A 13,456-nucleotide genomic window follows, 5' to 3' on the forward strand; every position below is an offset into this window, starting at 1 on the left:
GAGACCGATGTCCCTTCCTGTGACATCCTGTGACCCACAGTTGGCCTTCGTGTTTTCATCATTATGTCAAGAGACAATGAGGGAATAACAACATACTTAATCATCAAGAACTGACCTAGTGCTATGCTATGTGTTTATATATAGTATGTGTGTGACGGCATAGGACATAAAGGAGTGTCTCTGGTTTTAGCAGATCTGAAGCTCTTTTCTTTTTGTGATTCTTTAATTCCCCTCTGCTTTGAGTCATGATTCTCTTTCATCTTCCCTCCCTTTCTTCACATTTTGCCTCTTAGCATTTTTTTTTTCTGTATGTACAGTGAGTCAGCAGCATGCACGCACCTGCACACACATATGCACGCAGAAAGGTCCCCCTGCCTCCAACTCTATTGGCCGTTCTGTTAGATCACCAGCCATCAGCCAATACTCGCTCGCATACTCCCGATGCTGCACACGCTTCCTGCACTGCAGTGAGCCAGCATTTAGGGGTAGGAGGGAGATGAATGGATGACACAGACTGAGCAAAGAATGCGAGTGATGAGAGGAGAGGAAGTGGTAAGAAGGGGAGAGTGAGTGAGGGAGGGAGGCAGGGAGGGAGAGAGGGAAGGAGGCAGGGAGGGAGGGGAGGAGATGATGTAAAACCTGAAACACAAATTGCCCCTCCTCAACTTTGCTCACGTGTGTGTGTGTGTGTGTGTGTGTGTGTGTGCACACCCACAAACACACGGAGGACCTGTGTCAGCTCGCACACCTCCTGTCGTCTCCTGTTTTGGCTCATTGCTGCTACCTGGAGGGAAGCATCATGCCGTGTCACAGCTGACATGAACTGAAGGCAGGTTTTGAGGATGGGATTCTGGTGCGTTTTTTAGTGTGTCTCTTAGCACAGGAGTGGATGACGCCTGTTGATCGGTCCATAGATGCAGCACTGTAAGTCATCCTGTTAATTCATATTATGTAGCACTGAGCTGTTGTGTAATAGCTGTTGTTCTTCTGAGCTCACTTTTAGCATGATAACTATTTTTCTCATGGAGTCACTACATGCAAAAAGGTCAAATTGCTATGAGTTAGTACAAACTTGTCCAATAATATTTCTACTGTGTATTAGATGACAGCTCCATCCAGCAGGAAATATTCCACTTAGCTGGTGCAGATCTTATTATGTAAGAGTGGAGCAATGTGTGGCTGCCACGACCTTGTGCACTGTCAGCACAGGGCTGCTTCTGTTGTGGCTGTCTGCAGAAGGATTTAGGAATTTTAGTTTTACAGTCAGAGCCGTATTTGAGGCTCTGTTCATCTGCTTCATTTGGCCCCATGAAGCTGGGAAGTTAAGCACATACGTAGATTTGTTTGTGCATGTTTGTGCTGGTATACAGTGTGTGTATAGATATTGTTATTAAAATGGCACAGATGCAGAGATTTTCTTCTCCTTTTATGTATGGATACATATTTGTGATTTAAGCCTATGGCCTCTGAAGCTGGTTTGGGCTTCTAGACTTGCAAATGTTTGACTAAACAGCTTGTTGAGGTTTTGTTAAAATCATAATTCTGCTATTACAGTAACTTGCTGTGTCTGTTACAAACACAAGAGCAGCTTTGTGAAAGTGGACTGAGACACTCAACATCACCACTGTTTGGCAGCAAACAGGTTACGTACCAGCTATGTGTCATATTGGAAATTTTGGGAATAACCCACTGACAGTATGACAGCTTCATTGTAACAGCAATTTAACCTCCACTCTCCGTTTTCAGGCTCACCGAGTCACCACTTTGTAAGTACAGGCTCTCATATCTGCCTTCAGAGAAGGGAGTGAGAGGAGCAGATGCATATGAGGGAGATGAAATGAAAATAGGAGAGAGAGAAAGAGAAAGAGAGCATGCACCATAGAAAGAAGCACAGTCCCTGAGGGTGTCCTCTCAGCAGCAGAGGTGGCCTGTTTCTGTGCCTGTCTTGAATGTGAAGAGACAATAAAAGCACTGACACACTTTCGGTGACTAAGTTAGCTGCCAGATAATGTTACAGGGATATCTAACAGAAAAAAAAAAATCACGCCACAAAAAGATGTTTCAGATTAGACTTGTCCAGAATTATGAATCAGTGTAAATATTGTGTTATTAAGGCAAAGTGTTTTATTTTGGTAGCTTCAGTGGTGTGTTTCTCACTGATGTGTGCTGAGTGCTTTGCTTTCACTTTATAATCAAATATTTATCACTTGAAGTACCTTTTATGACAAACACCCAGCACCACTGCAGCTCATATACAAACCATACTATACTTCTACTGCAGCGGTTCCCAACATGGGGCTCGAGACCATCTTTGAGCCAAGCGCTCAAAAGATGTGTAAGGCACATGATTAGAAATAAGAAAAAAAATTATACTATGTTTATTTTTCTACACTTTTTCTTAACCATGACGTATAGTTTTACCTCTAACAGCTGGGATTGGCTCCTGAATCCTGATCAACTTAATTGTTGCTGGTATTGATCATAACAGTGTGTCTCTACTAAAAACTACCCAGATGAAACAATCCGAGGGGGGGACATCACTCAACAACAATACAGCAACACTATTAACACATTTGCAGTTAAATGAGTGACCAAAAATTAACTGACATAAGCCTGGAGCTGTTAGTGCCCCTGGGGCTCTAGTACCCTGGGGCAGTTGCCTGCTTTGCCCTGTTTGCGTGTCAGTGGTTGAATTCGTTGAACAAACACAACCAGTCACAAGGGGCTGCAAGTAGGCGTAGTTTTATTTTAAAAGGTCACAAGCCAAAAAGGTTGGGAATGGCTTTTCTGCAGCGTTCTTCTCAGGTAATAACAATTTTGTTTTGTTTTTGATCAGACAAAATGTCTCTACTTCTATATACATAACTCATGATAAGGTCCACTGAGTAGCTGTTAAGGTCTAGATTATTTTGAGAGCAGGGTAGTGTTGTATTTTATGGATCCTGCATTTTCCAGCTAGCTTTTGTTAATTCTTCTGTTTATGAATTATTTTTCTCTTACCTATTTCATAATTTCCTGTTTTCTTTCTTTAAATGTTGATGAACATTACAAGCTGGTACTTAATAACTGTAGCATCTAACACTTCCTCTTACCCTCTTCACAGCCTACTCAGATGTTGTATCTGTTCCCAGACTTCAAGGTTAGAAAAAGTAATGCGTTTATCCCACTGACCACAAGGAAAGAGATCTGTTGACCTGCTGATTGAGAGGATGTTTACAGTCACTGTTTCTAATCTTAATACTTCAGTGTTTGTGAGTTTGAGTTAAAGCCTGTAGCCCCAGGTGCTGATTGGTTTGTCTGTTTGTGCGTTTGGCATTTCCTCTCTCAGTGAGGGGATGGAAGGAAGAAGCTATTTTGTCTTTGATTTCAAACTTTGATCTTTACTACCCACAGATTTCCACGCACATCCACGAGGTCATCACTGTGTGTTTGATCATAAGTCTTGTCCTCACTTGTCTCGTCCTCTCTGTGTGTCACTCTGCAGGGTGCAGGGTAAGAGGAAGAGGGACTCCTATGTCAGAGTTTTAGGATGGCCAGTGAAGGCTCCACTATTCCTAGCCCCGTGGTCCGCCAGATTGACAAGCAGTTCTTGATCTGCAGCATATGTCTGGACCGCTACGAAAACCCCAAAGTACTGCCCTGCCTGCACACCTTCTGTGAGAGGTGAGTGGAGTTACCATAATGTGTCATGTTTTTATCCTTTGTAAAGTGTGTACACTGGACACGGCTGCAACCTGTGAGGTATCAAATTCATGAAAAATGAAAAAAAAAATTTTCTCAGACAGGATGATACTGCACAACAGTAAGTGGGCTGTAAATAATACTTTTAAATCTATGTTGTTTTTGTAAATTTGAGCATCATTTCACAGGAGATGCTTCTGCATCTTTGCTGTGGACTTTAGTGTGTTAGTGCCATCCTCTGTTTCACACATAAATATCTGTGATGAGTATTACAGTATTGAGGCTATCTCCTGTTTAACATTTTTATTCTTTGAATCTGATTAAATCACATTTGTTGCAAAGTTATGGTTGAAATTATTTTAAAATATTGTGCATCCCTTTCTGTTCTGGGATTTAATTTCCCTTATCTTCCAGATAGAACTTACCTAGCTCCATATTTAACCATCATGTGATTGTAAAACATAACAAAATGAATGTGTAACAAGGAATATGACACTAAATCCTCAGTGGCAGAAAGGCCTTATCTCAGTGACATGTTGAAAGCCTCTTTACTCAGATCTACTTTACACTGAGTTACCATTGTATCAAGTACACATGTACAATCTAGTGTAATTCAATTCTGTAGCCCTGTAATAGAGTCAACTGAGGAGCTTATTTTTAATCTTTGTGTTAATGTTTATTTATACAGAGACGAGTGCGTAGCATGATCCAGTGCTGTGTACTAATAAGCTAGTTTGCAATGAATGTCCCTAAATGGACTTTTAAGATGCACAAAACTCAACAATAAAATCTGTACAGAATAGCACAGAACACAAAATATTGAATTGGCTGGCAGCAATGACAAGAACCAGATAATTCATGATCACATCACTGATCCTTCTTTAAAAACTGTTTCCTGGAAACTGAACATCTTTGTAGCCCAGTTATTAAGGCTTTTATAGATGAGGTCAACATTAGTAAATTTGATCAAAATTTAATTTTTCTTATCAGCTTCCTGTCCAAAACTTTAATTGCACAATTATATTCGTCATCATCTCAAGAGGCTGGGTTGTTGTCGCTTGTAACCAGGATGTTACACAATGACTTGACCTCTACCTTCCTCTACCTCTACCCATCAACATGTTTCTCAAATTTTTACAATTGAAACCTCTTCAATACATTGACTATTAATCTTAAGTCTTGAGTAAATAATCACTTTGGTGGTGGTGTTACAAAGGGCCGAAAGGTGTTCCTAATGTTTTTCCACCTCCATTCATTCACATTATCATTAATATAATCATTAATATAGTCCAACACTAACGACTATTATATATAAAGATTATAAGCTCCACACTGACAGGATTTATATGTTTATGGCAGGGCATTTGTGTTCGATTGCACTGTGTGGGTGTAGATAATGAACTGGTGAGTCAGTTTGCAGTGCTACTGTAAACCACCTCTGAATTTTAAAACATGCAAACACAACCACTAGATGGCACGAAAGACAAGATAGATTCTCACCCTGTGCCCCTCAGACTTAAAGGTCAAATAACTGATGATAAACCAGTAGATTATGGTGTTGAATGTTTTTGTTGATGTAGATAGTTTATATTGTGTAAACAGAGGAAATGAGATTGCACAAGATGTGCTCAAGAAACTTTACGGTTAAAGAGAAATCTTTCTGTAGTCACAGTCCAAATGCACACTGCTATATATCATCACTCTCAGTATATTCAGTATAGCTGAGTCCTTCATCTTTCTTTTTCTCAGTGCAACACACACACACACACACACACACACACACACACTACTCCACCCACCTCTTTCTCCAGAGTCCCTTTGATACAGCTTTGTACAGGGTGCTCCTACTCATCAATATTCCCCCCGCTCTCCTCCTCCAGGTGCCTGCAGAATTACATCCCGGCCCACAGCCTCACACTGTCGTGCCCCGTGTGCCGCCAGACCTCGATCCTGCCGGAGAAGGGTGTGGCGGCATTGCAGAATAACTTCTTTATTACCAACCTGATGGACGTGCTGCAGCGGGAGCCGGGCAGCTGCAGCCAGGAGGCCGCCGCTCTCAACAACATCACCGCTGTGGCTACAGGCCAACTGCTCTCCTGCCCCAATCATGGAGGAAACGTATGAGTCACACACACTATCAGTCTGTACCTTTTCCTCCATCCTCCTGTTTCTTACAAACTCACGCACACAAAATACTGTCTGGTCAAGTTTTCCTTTGATGCTTAACACAAATAATAGGACAGGAAACATTTTCAAGTTTATTCCTGTCTAAAAACTGAGAGCAACTGTAGTTAGGTAGCTGTGTAGGTCGGTTACACTTTGTAAGCCTGTTAGTAAGTACAACTTGTCAGCCAGCTGTTCTGCTCTTTTTTTTCTCATAATAGTTTGTCTAGTTTATTTTATTATTTTTTTTAGATTTAGAGAAGAAGACATTTTACTATTTATGTATCTTCTTTGACTGAAGATCAGATATCAGGTTTTTACTTGGCACAGCATTTACTATTCAATTTATATATGTGTGTGTGTGTGTGTGTGTGTGTGTGTGTGTGTGTGTATGTATATATATCAGGGCACTTTTTATACTGCGCAGCTCTAGACTGTACTCTTTATAATAATATTTATAGAGACCCAACATTTCCCCATGAGCATGCATTTGGCAAAAGTGGCATGGAAAAACCTTTTTAACAGGAAAAAATCTTGAACAGAGCCTAGCTCATGGTGGGTGGCTGCCTGGGAGGGGTGATAGGGCTTTCACAGAGCAGTGCTTTGAGCTAAATGCTAATGTCAGCATGTTTGCTAAACATATAATATACTGATGTTTAGAAAGTAGGATGTTTACCATGTGCATCATCTTAGTTTACCATGTTAGCATGCTAACATCTAGTTATTAGAAGTAAAAACAAGAGTACACCTCGGGCTAATTAGAGTGTCATTAGTTTTACAATAGGTATTTAGTCCAAAGTATTGAGCAAATTTAAATTCTGATCAGTTATTACTATTTACCCCAAAGCAGACATGAATGACTGTATAGCATAACAATCCTTCCTCTTGATGTGGAGACATTTCCCTCTGAACCAAACATTAAACTGCTTCTGCTGGTAGTGCTAAGGAAAAGTCAGGGGATCACCATGAATACACATACCGAATTTCACAGTAATCTATCCTATAGTTGTCAAAATACTGTAGCCTATATGTCACTCAAAATCAACAGTATAAACCTCATGGTGGAGTTAAAGGTACAGTCAGGGAGTCATCATAGTAATTTGGACTAATTTTGTGGAAAACCACGAATAAGCAAAAGTTTTATGGCAGTCCATCCATCAGTTCAGATATTTCAGTCTGGACCACAGTGGGGGACTGACCAGCGCTACATTAGAAATGCCGCTAATGTGGCTTTAAATGGTTTGGAATGAGACTCAACCCTATATTTAAGTCTAATCTTTACTTTTTCCTGTTGCTAAGGTCATGGAGTTTTACTGTCCTCCATGCGAGACGGCCATGTGTCAGGAGTGTACAAGTGGTGAACATGGAGAACATCCAACTGTGCCTCTTAAAGACGTAGTGGAACAGCACAAGGCCTCTTTACAGGACCAGCTAGACGCTGTCAAGAAGAGGTACAACGGCACCATTATGTAGACGTCATTCTAATGCACTACACTTTTTATGCGTATTACTCTTAAGTAGCAGCCATGATGGAATGAATGAAGCAAACACAATCCTGTTTTGTGCGGGCTCAGTCATATGATGGTTGAGTAACTATATGAAACATTTCTCCTCGTTCGTGCCCTCCCTCTGTTGCTCCCAGGTTACCAGAGATCGACTCAGCCCTGCAGACGCTGTCAGAGATCCTGCAGCAGCTGACCAATCAGAAGAGCTCCATTGAGGATGACATCCATACCACCTTTGATGAGTTGCAGAAGACCCTCAATGTCCGAAAGAGCGTTTTGCTCATGGAGCTGGAGGTCAACTATGGCCTGAAGCAGAAGGTGAAGTACTCTCAGTGAATTAGCTGAGACACGTAGAGTTTGGTTTCATGTTACGCTTGGGTGTTTGGTTTGGACTTTGCTCCTATCTGGCTGTGTCCACAATCATGGTAAGTGTTGTTGTGAGTGAGTTTTCTAATCAGCGTTAAGCACTTTGCAGTCATTATCTTCCTCTTAAAGGGGCTGCATCAACTAGCAGCTCTGATTCGTTCTTATCAAGATGTGTTAGAGAACATTGCATAGGGAAATAATGGAGAAAGAAACAAGTGGTGTAACATTAAAATTGATACAACATCCATTTTGGGAAAGCTTTTAACCTGTCACAGGCGACTCATCAGGCTGTTTTTGCTGATGCATGTGTCAGGGGCTCATCTGGTCTGGTAGGCGATTAACAGGCAGGACAGAGGGGGGGTCGAGGGAGCTGGTGCACCACCCCAATCCACACAACCAATCACCCAGTGTGGTTAAGAGGCTGGGCGCCTGGGAGCTCCGTCACACGGGCTGCTAATGATTTACAATCCACTGGCTGGTGTGCAGTCAAAACACTGGAGCCCAGGGGAACAGATAAGTGACTTGCAGTTGTGTTGTTGCTGTAGCTAGATGGAGCCAGTGCACTGTGTGTACACTGGGGTTGATTTGGGTGTGTCATGTACAGTGAGGTAATACACTGCAGCTTTTGCTTTTCATGCTGCTACCACTTTATCCTCTTACCCTAGTAGCTCGATATCAATCCTAACAGTATGTATGGACAGCATCTTCGTTTTCAGAGCCTCAGCGTGTGAGTTAGTGTGAAGAGAAAGAGATAGTAGAGGGTGTTTGGATGAAGCATTTGACTGCAGTCTGAGATAGATGGATTAATGGCCTCTCTTGTTGGAGAAGAGGAGGAGTGTGATGGCCAGATGCAGGTGAGTCTTTCTTTGTGTGGTCACATCCCAGTTATGAAGAGAAATATTGAAATGTCAGCTTAAAGATTATTAACAACAAAGACCTTCTTCTTAATAACACTTGAAGTATAAACATGCAGACAGAGTTCATGATCCAAATGTGACTTGTGCTACAATGATCACATTTTGATAACAAAACAGATGCTTGAGTAATGTAATAACGTGTGTAGAACTAATAGCGATTTCATGCAATAATTAATTCAGGATGTATCATGAATTCCTGCTGAAGAAATCACCGTAACTAGGAGTTCATGTGATTCTGCGTGTGATTACAGAGCTTGCATGTCTCATCAAGTTGGTGATCAGATATTAACCTCTACATGTTGCTGCATGACCCAGCTAGCAAGGGGGTGGCACATACTTTACAACTTTTTCTTTAAATTATATATTTGGCTGTTGTTGTTGTTGTTGTTGTTGCTGAAAGAAGTTGAGTTTAGCATGAAAGAGAATGAAACCAAAAACCTCCAGCAGGTACCAGGTGATACAGACATGTTTAAGTATATGTTAATGTTTCATGGGCAGTCACTGCAGTAAAGCTGCAGCTGTGTGTTGCAAATGAGCAGCAACAATAATATACTGTATGTTTTTGCCAACATGCATTTACTGATCTTATTCCCTTCATGCTGACAAGTCATGGTCTATAGTCTCTTTATGTTTTTATTCTTTTCACTTTCCCTCCTACAAAGCAGTGGAGCTGGTGGGGTTTTATGTGTGGGCTTGACAACCTGGGAAAAGGGGCTCCCCGAGAGATTAGTATAATTCTGCAGGGTTGTGAGATGAATTAAAGACTAAAAAGGAAGAAAATACGTCTTTGCTATGAAAAATTATGTTTATATTTTTAGATTTCTCTCCCGTTTGCGTACTGGGTAACTATACCTCCTGTGGTCTATAAATTAGAGTCAGACTTGGATGACTAACTATAAGACAAGAAAATCATTCTCTTTTTGACCTTCTCACAACTTGAGACAAATGCAAACTGTGACCATGTGGTGCAAAAAGACAGCTTTTTTTTAGGGAGTCACAAGCCTCAAAGGTTTGGGAGTCACTGCTCTGTCTAACCCTGCTGCCCCCTGGTGTTTGTATGTGATAGGTGCTCCAAGCCCAGCTGGATACCCTGCTGCAGGGCCAGGAGGGCATCAACAGCAGCTGTAACTTCACGGAGCAGGCTCTGAGCCACGGCACAGAGGCCGAGGTGCTGCTGGTGAAGAAGCAGATGAGCGAGCGTCTCCTTGAGCTGGCAAGCCAGGAGCTTCCTCTGCAGCCCGGCGAGAACGACCAGCTGGACTTCCTTGTGGAGACAGACGGACTAAAGAAGTCCATCCATAACCTGGGCACTATTGTAACGACTAACGCAGTGGCCTCTGAGTCTGTGGCCACTGGCGAAGCGTTACGGCACTGTGTGGTAGGCGTTCCCACCTCCATCACCATAACCACTAAGGACAAAGATGGGGAACTGTGCAAGATGGGTAACGCAGTCATAACAGCTGAAATCTCCTCACCTGATGGCAGCAAAGGTGACGGAGAGATTCTGGACAACAAGAATGGCACTTATGAGTACCTGTTCACTACCCCTAAAGAGGGGACTTTTAATTTATCGCTGCGTTTATATGACCAACATATCAAAGGAAGCCCCTTTAAGATAAAGGCCACCAAGTCTATAGACGTGTCACCAACTTCAGACGGCATGAAGAAGAGGCTGAAGTCTCCAGGCAGTGGGCACGTCAAGCAGAAGGCCATCAAGAGGCCGGCCAGTATGTACAGCACAGGGAGGAGGAAAGAGAACCCCATCGAGGACGACCTCATCTTCAGAATCGGTGAGAGAGCCATTTGTTGTGATAGCAGAGCAGCTGTTAAGTGTGTATGATGTGGTTAATGTCAGCGAGCCCTGAAGTGAATGACTGTCTATGTTCAAAATCCTCTTAAAGCCCGAGCTTTAACATTTTGACATAACTTTGCCTTCATGGTTTGGCTGTATATTTAGTTTCGCAGTGATGAAGATGCATGCCAGCTACACAGTCAGTTTATTGTTATTGTATAGTACAGTGTCTGACGCCAGAGCAAAGATGAAGCATTAGGTCAAACTCATTTCTTGACTCGGACGTACAAAAGTGTCAGTGACAGAGAACCAACACTGTTGGTCAGTGTTTCTGTTTGTAATTTATTTGGATATGTTTTTAATTCAAATGTTTGTATCAACATCTTCACTGGACATTGTTCGAGTGTGTGGACATTTTTCTGTCCTTACGTGTTGTCTGTAGAGCAGCAATGATTAATTAGTTAGTTTTACTATTTCTGCTATTTTGACTATTGATTAAGTTTTATTTCAAGCCTAAATGCCAAATGTTTGGTTCCAGGTTTTCAAATGTGAGAATTTACTACATCACCGTAAACTGAATATCTTTGGGTTCAAGACTGTTGGTCAGAAAATAAAGAGACATTTGAAGATGTCTCCTTGGAGTCTGGGAAATTATAATGACAATTAGTATTTTATAGGACAAACAACTGATTTATTGAGAAAATAATTGTTAGATTAATCAATAAAGACAATGCTCATTAGTTACAGCCTCTGTTTTGTGTATTGCATTTATTGTTATATATATTTTTGAAAGAAAGAAAGAAAGAGAAACAATTCAAATAAAATAATCATAATGAAAAATGTTGATGATTTGTAGGTACAAAAGGAAGAAACAAAGGGGAGTTCACTAATCTGCAGGGAGTGGCTGCCTCGGCTCTGGGAAAGGTGCTGATCGCAGACAGCAACAACCAGTGTGTCCAGGTAAGAACTTCCTGTGCTGGAGATGCTGTTAAGGGCTGCAGTGAGAAGTCAGTGGTGGAGCAGTACTGTATAACTTACGGTTGTTCAGTATCTATGAACAACGCTGCCTGTGCTCTCAGTAAACTGTGTGCTGCCGACCTGGTCATCATCATCATTTAAAATCTATAAATGTTTTATACAGATTTTCTCCAACGACGGCCAGTTCAAAAGTCGTTTCGGGATCAGGGGCAGGACTCCGGGTCAGCTGCAGCGGCCAACGGGCGTGGCCGTCCATCCAAACGGTGACATCATCATTGCCGACTATGATAACAAATGGGTCAGCATCTTTTCAAGTGAGGGCAAGTTTAAGGTGAGTCAAGATATTTGATACTTACAGTGGGACTGTGTAATAAAATAACTGATATCGAGAAAAACAACAAACTATCACTATGTTGATATTTTAACAAAACATAATTGTCTGTGAAATCAATAATAGCAGAGATATTACCACATAGGCAGCTGCCAAAAATACTAGGACTAAATGCTGCACTGTCCCTAAAACACTGCCTACCCTCTCACTGATGGACATATTTCAGTGTGACTTTTTCACTAATTCAAACAGAAAAACAAGCACTGAAAATCTAAAAGTCATTTGCAATTTTCACACCTTGATAGCTAATTTCTGGAGTGTGAAGAGAAGCAGTCATGCAGATTCTCACTTCCCTCTTCAGTCTAACACAGTAGTTTTAATCCTAAATTACAGAAACCGGTACAGACTCAAAAGTCAGTATAAATAATTTTGGCCTTATGCTTAATTGATACTGAACCTACAGTTACAGTAGGTTTGCAGAATGTCAGATGCTGCCATTTTCCATTCAGGGCAGACCTGTGGCTCATTCACTGGATGTCTTCTCTTAACCACTGGAACAAAACCAATTATCCCATGATTTAAGCCTATTTTTGTGTAGTGTGTGTACAGTATATTCAAGGGATGTATTATTTTACTCTCCTTTAAACTATAAATCACGTAAGACGCAATACAACTTAAAAAAATATATCCTAATAGTAAGTGTTGTTTTGGTTATTTAGGAAAATGGGGACATAATGGACTAATACCCTCACTTAAATTAAAAAAAAATACAATATACATATACTAATACTACTGTATGTCTAAATACCCAATTGTGCAATATATATTGAACAACATCAGAAATGTAAAATCCTTTTGTTCTGCAGAACAAGATTGGCTCAGGGAAGCTGATGGGCCCTAAAGGCGTGTCAGTGGACAGGAACGGCCACATCATCGTAGTCGACAACAAGGCCTGCTGCGTCTTCATCTTTCAGCTCAACGGCAAGCTGGTCACCAAGTTCGGTAACCGTGGCAACGGTGACAGGCAGTTTGCAGGTACACTCAATGGTAATACGTGCACTGTCCCCTACAGTCTTTCTCCAACCAGCTCACACCTGCATGTGGAATGAAGCTGTACCGTGTGCCAAAGCAAGAACCATAAAGATCAACACCGCTCATCCTCTGACGGCTGAGTTTGGCTTTTTTTTTTCCAGAATTTATAGAGAAGACATGAACTTCAAAAAACAAATAGATTTTCAATGTAGACAATACTTTTTACTGATATCAATACAAACGTAGGACAGGCAAAGCAGACCACTACACAGGTCATTACACAGATTACCAATTCATGTGTTTTTGTTGCAGCATGTTGTACAACTGAACTTGATTTTCTCTCATCAGTCTTTTTATTGGTCATAAATGCACTGGCTACTTCTAAACCTGCATGGCGTCTAAAAACATCTGCTCTGCATCAGTTTGGTGAACTCAGCTGTTTGTGTCATAATGTCTAAGATCAGAATTGGAGGACTGGCATGTGTCTGAGACCTTTTTCATTCTGTTATTCAGGCCCCCATTTTGCTGCTGTCAACAACAACAATGAAATCATTGTGACAGATTTCCACAATCACTCAGTCAAGGTGAGTGCAGTTTCAGAACAGTGGAAGTGACTATGATGGCATTTTTAGTATTAAAAATTGTGTCAGAGAATCAAATTCTTATTAATAAAACTATTCTTTAGTTAAAT

General features: G+C 41.3%; 1 protein-coding gene across 11 annotated transcripts in view; it reads left to right on the forward strand.

Moving 5' to 3' along the window:
• The window catches only part of trim2a (tripartite motif containing 2a), a 34,256-nt gene that overhangs the window by 18,786 nt on the left and 2,014 nt on the right, over positions 1-13,456 (forward strand). For 5 of the 11 annotated variants that reach the window (XM_071505718.1, XM_071505719.1, XM_071505720.1 and 2 more), the window contains 9 exons: positions 3,485-3,663; positions 5,562-5,799; positions 7,144-7,295; positions 7,487-7,667; positions 9,699-10,422; positions 11,281-11,384; positions 11,566-11,733; positions 12,600-12,780; positions 13,279-13,349. In XM_071505718.1, the coding sequence (XP_071361819.1) occupies positions 3,530-3,663; positions 5,562-5,799; positions 7,144-7,295; positions 7,487-7,667; positions 9,699-10,422; positions 11,281-11,384; positions 11,566-11,733; positions 12,600-12,780; positions 13,279-13,349 (1,953 nt within the window). In that variant the 5' untranslated portion in view covers positions 3,485-3,529. Of the gene's footprint in view, positions 1-742; positions 925-2,781; positions 2,806-3,484; positions 3,664-5,561; positions 5,800-7,143; positions 7,296-7,486; positions 7,668-9,698; positions 10,423-11,280; positions 11,385-11,565; positions 11,734-12,599; positions 12,781-13,278; positions 13,350-13,456 lie in introns of those variants that run through there. The other 6 variants (XM_071505725.1, XM_071505724.1, XM_071505723.1 and 3 more) reach the window with 4 other exon arrangements.

This window comes from Trachinotus anak, unplaced genomic scaffold, assembly GCF_046630095.1.
Source record: "Trachinotus anak isolate AG129_WGS33_773 ecotype Australia unplaced genomic scaffold, CSIRO_AGI_Tana_v1 ptg000019l, whole genome shotgun sequence".
NCBI classification, from domain to species: Eukaryota; Metazoa; Chordata; class Actinopteri; order Carangiformes; family Carangidae; genus Trachinotus; species Trachinotus anak.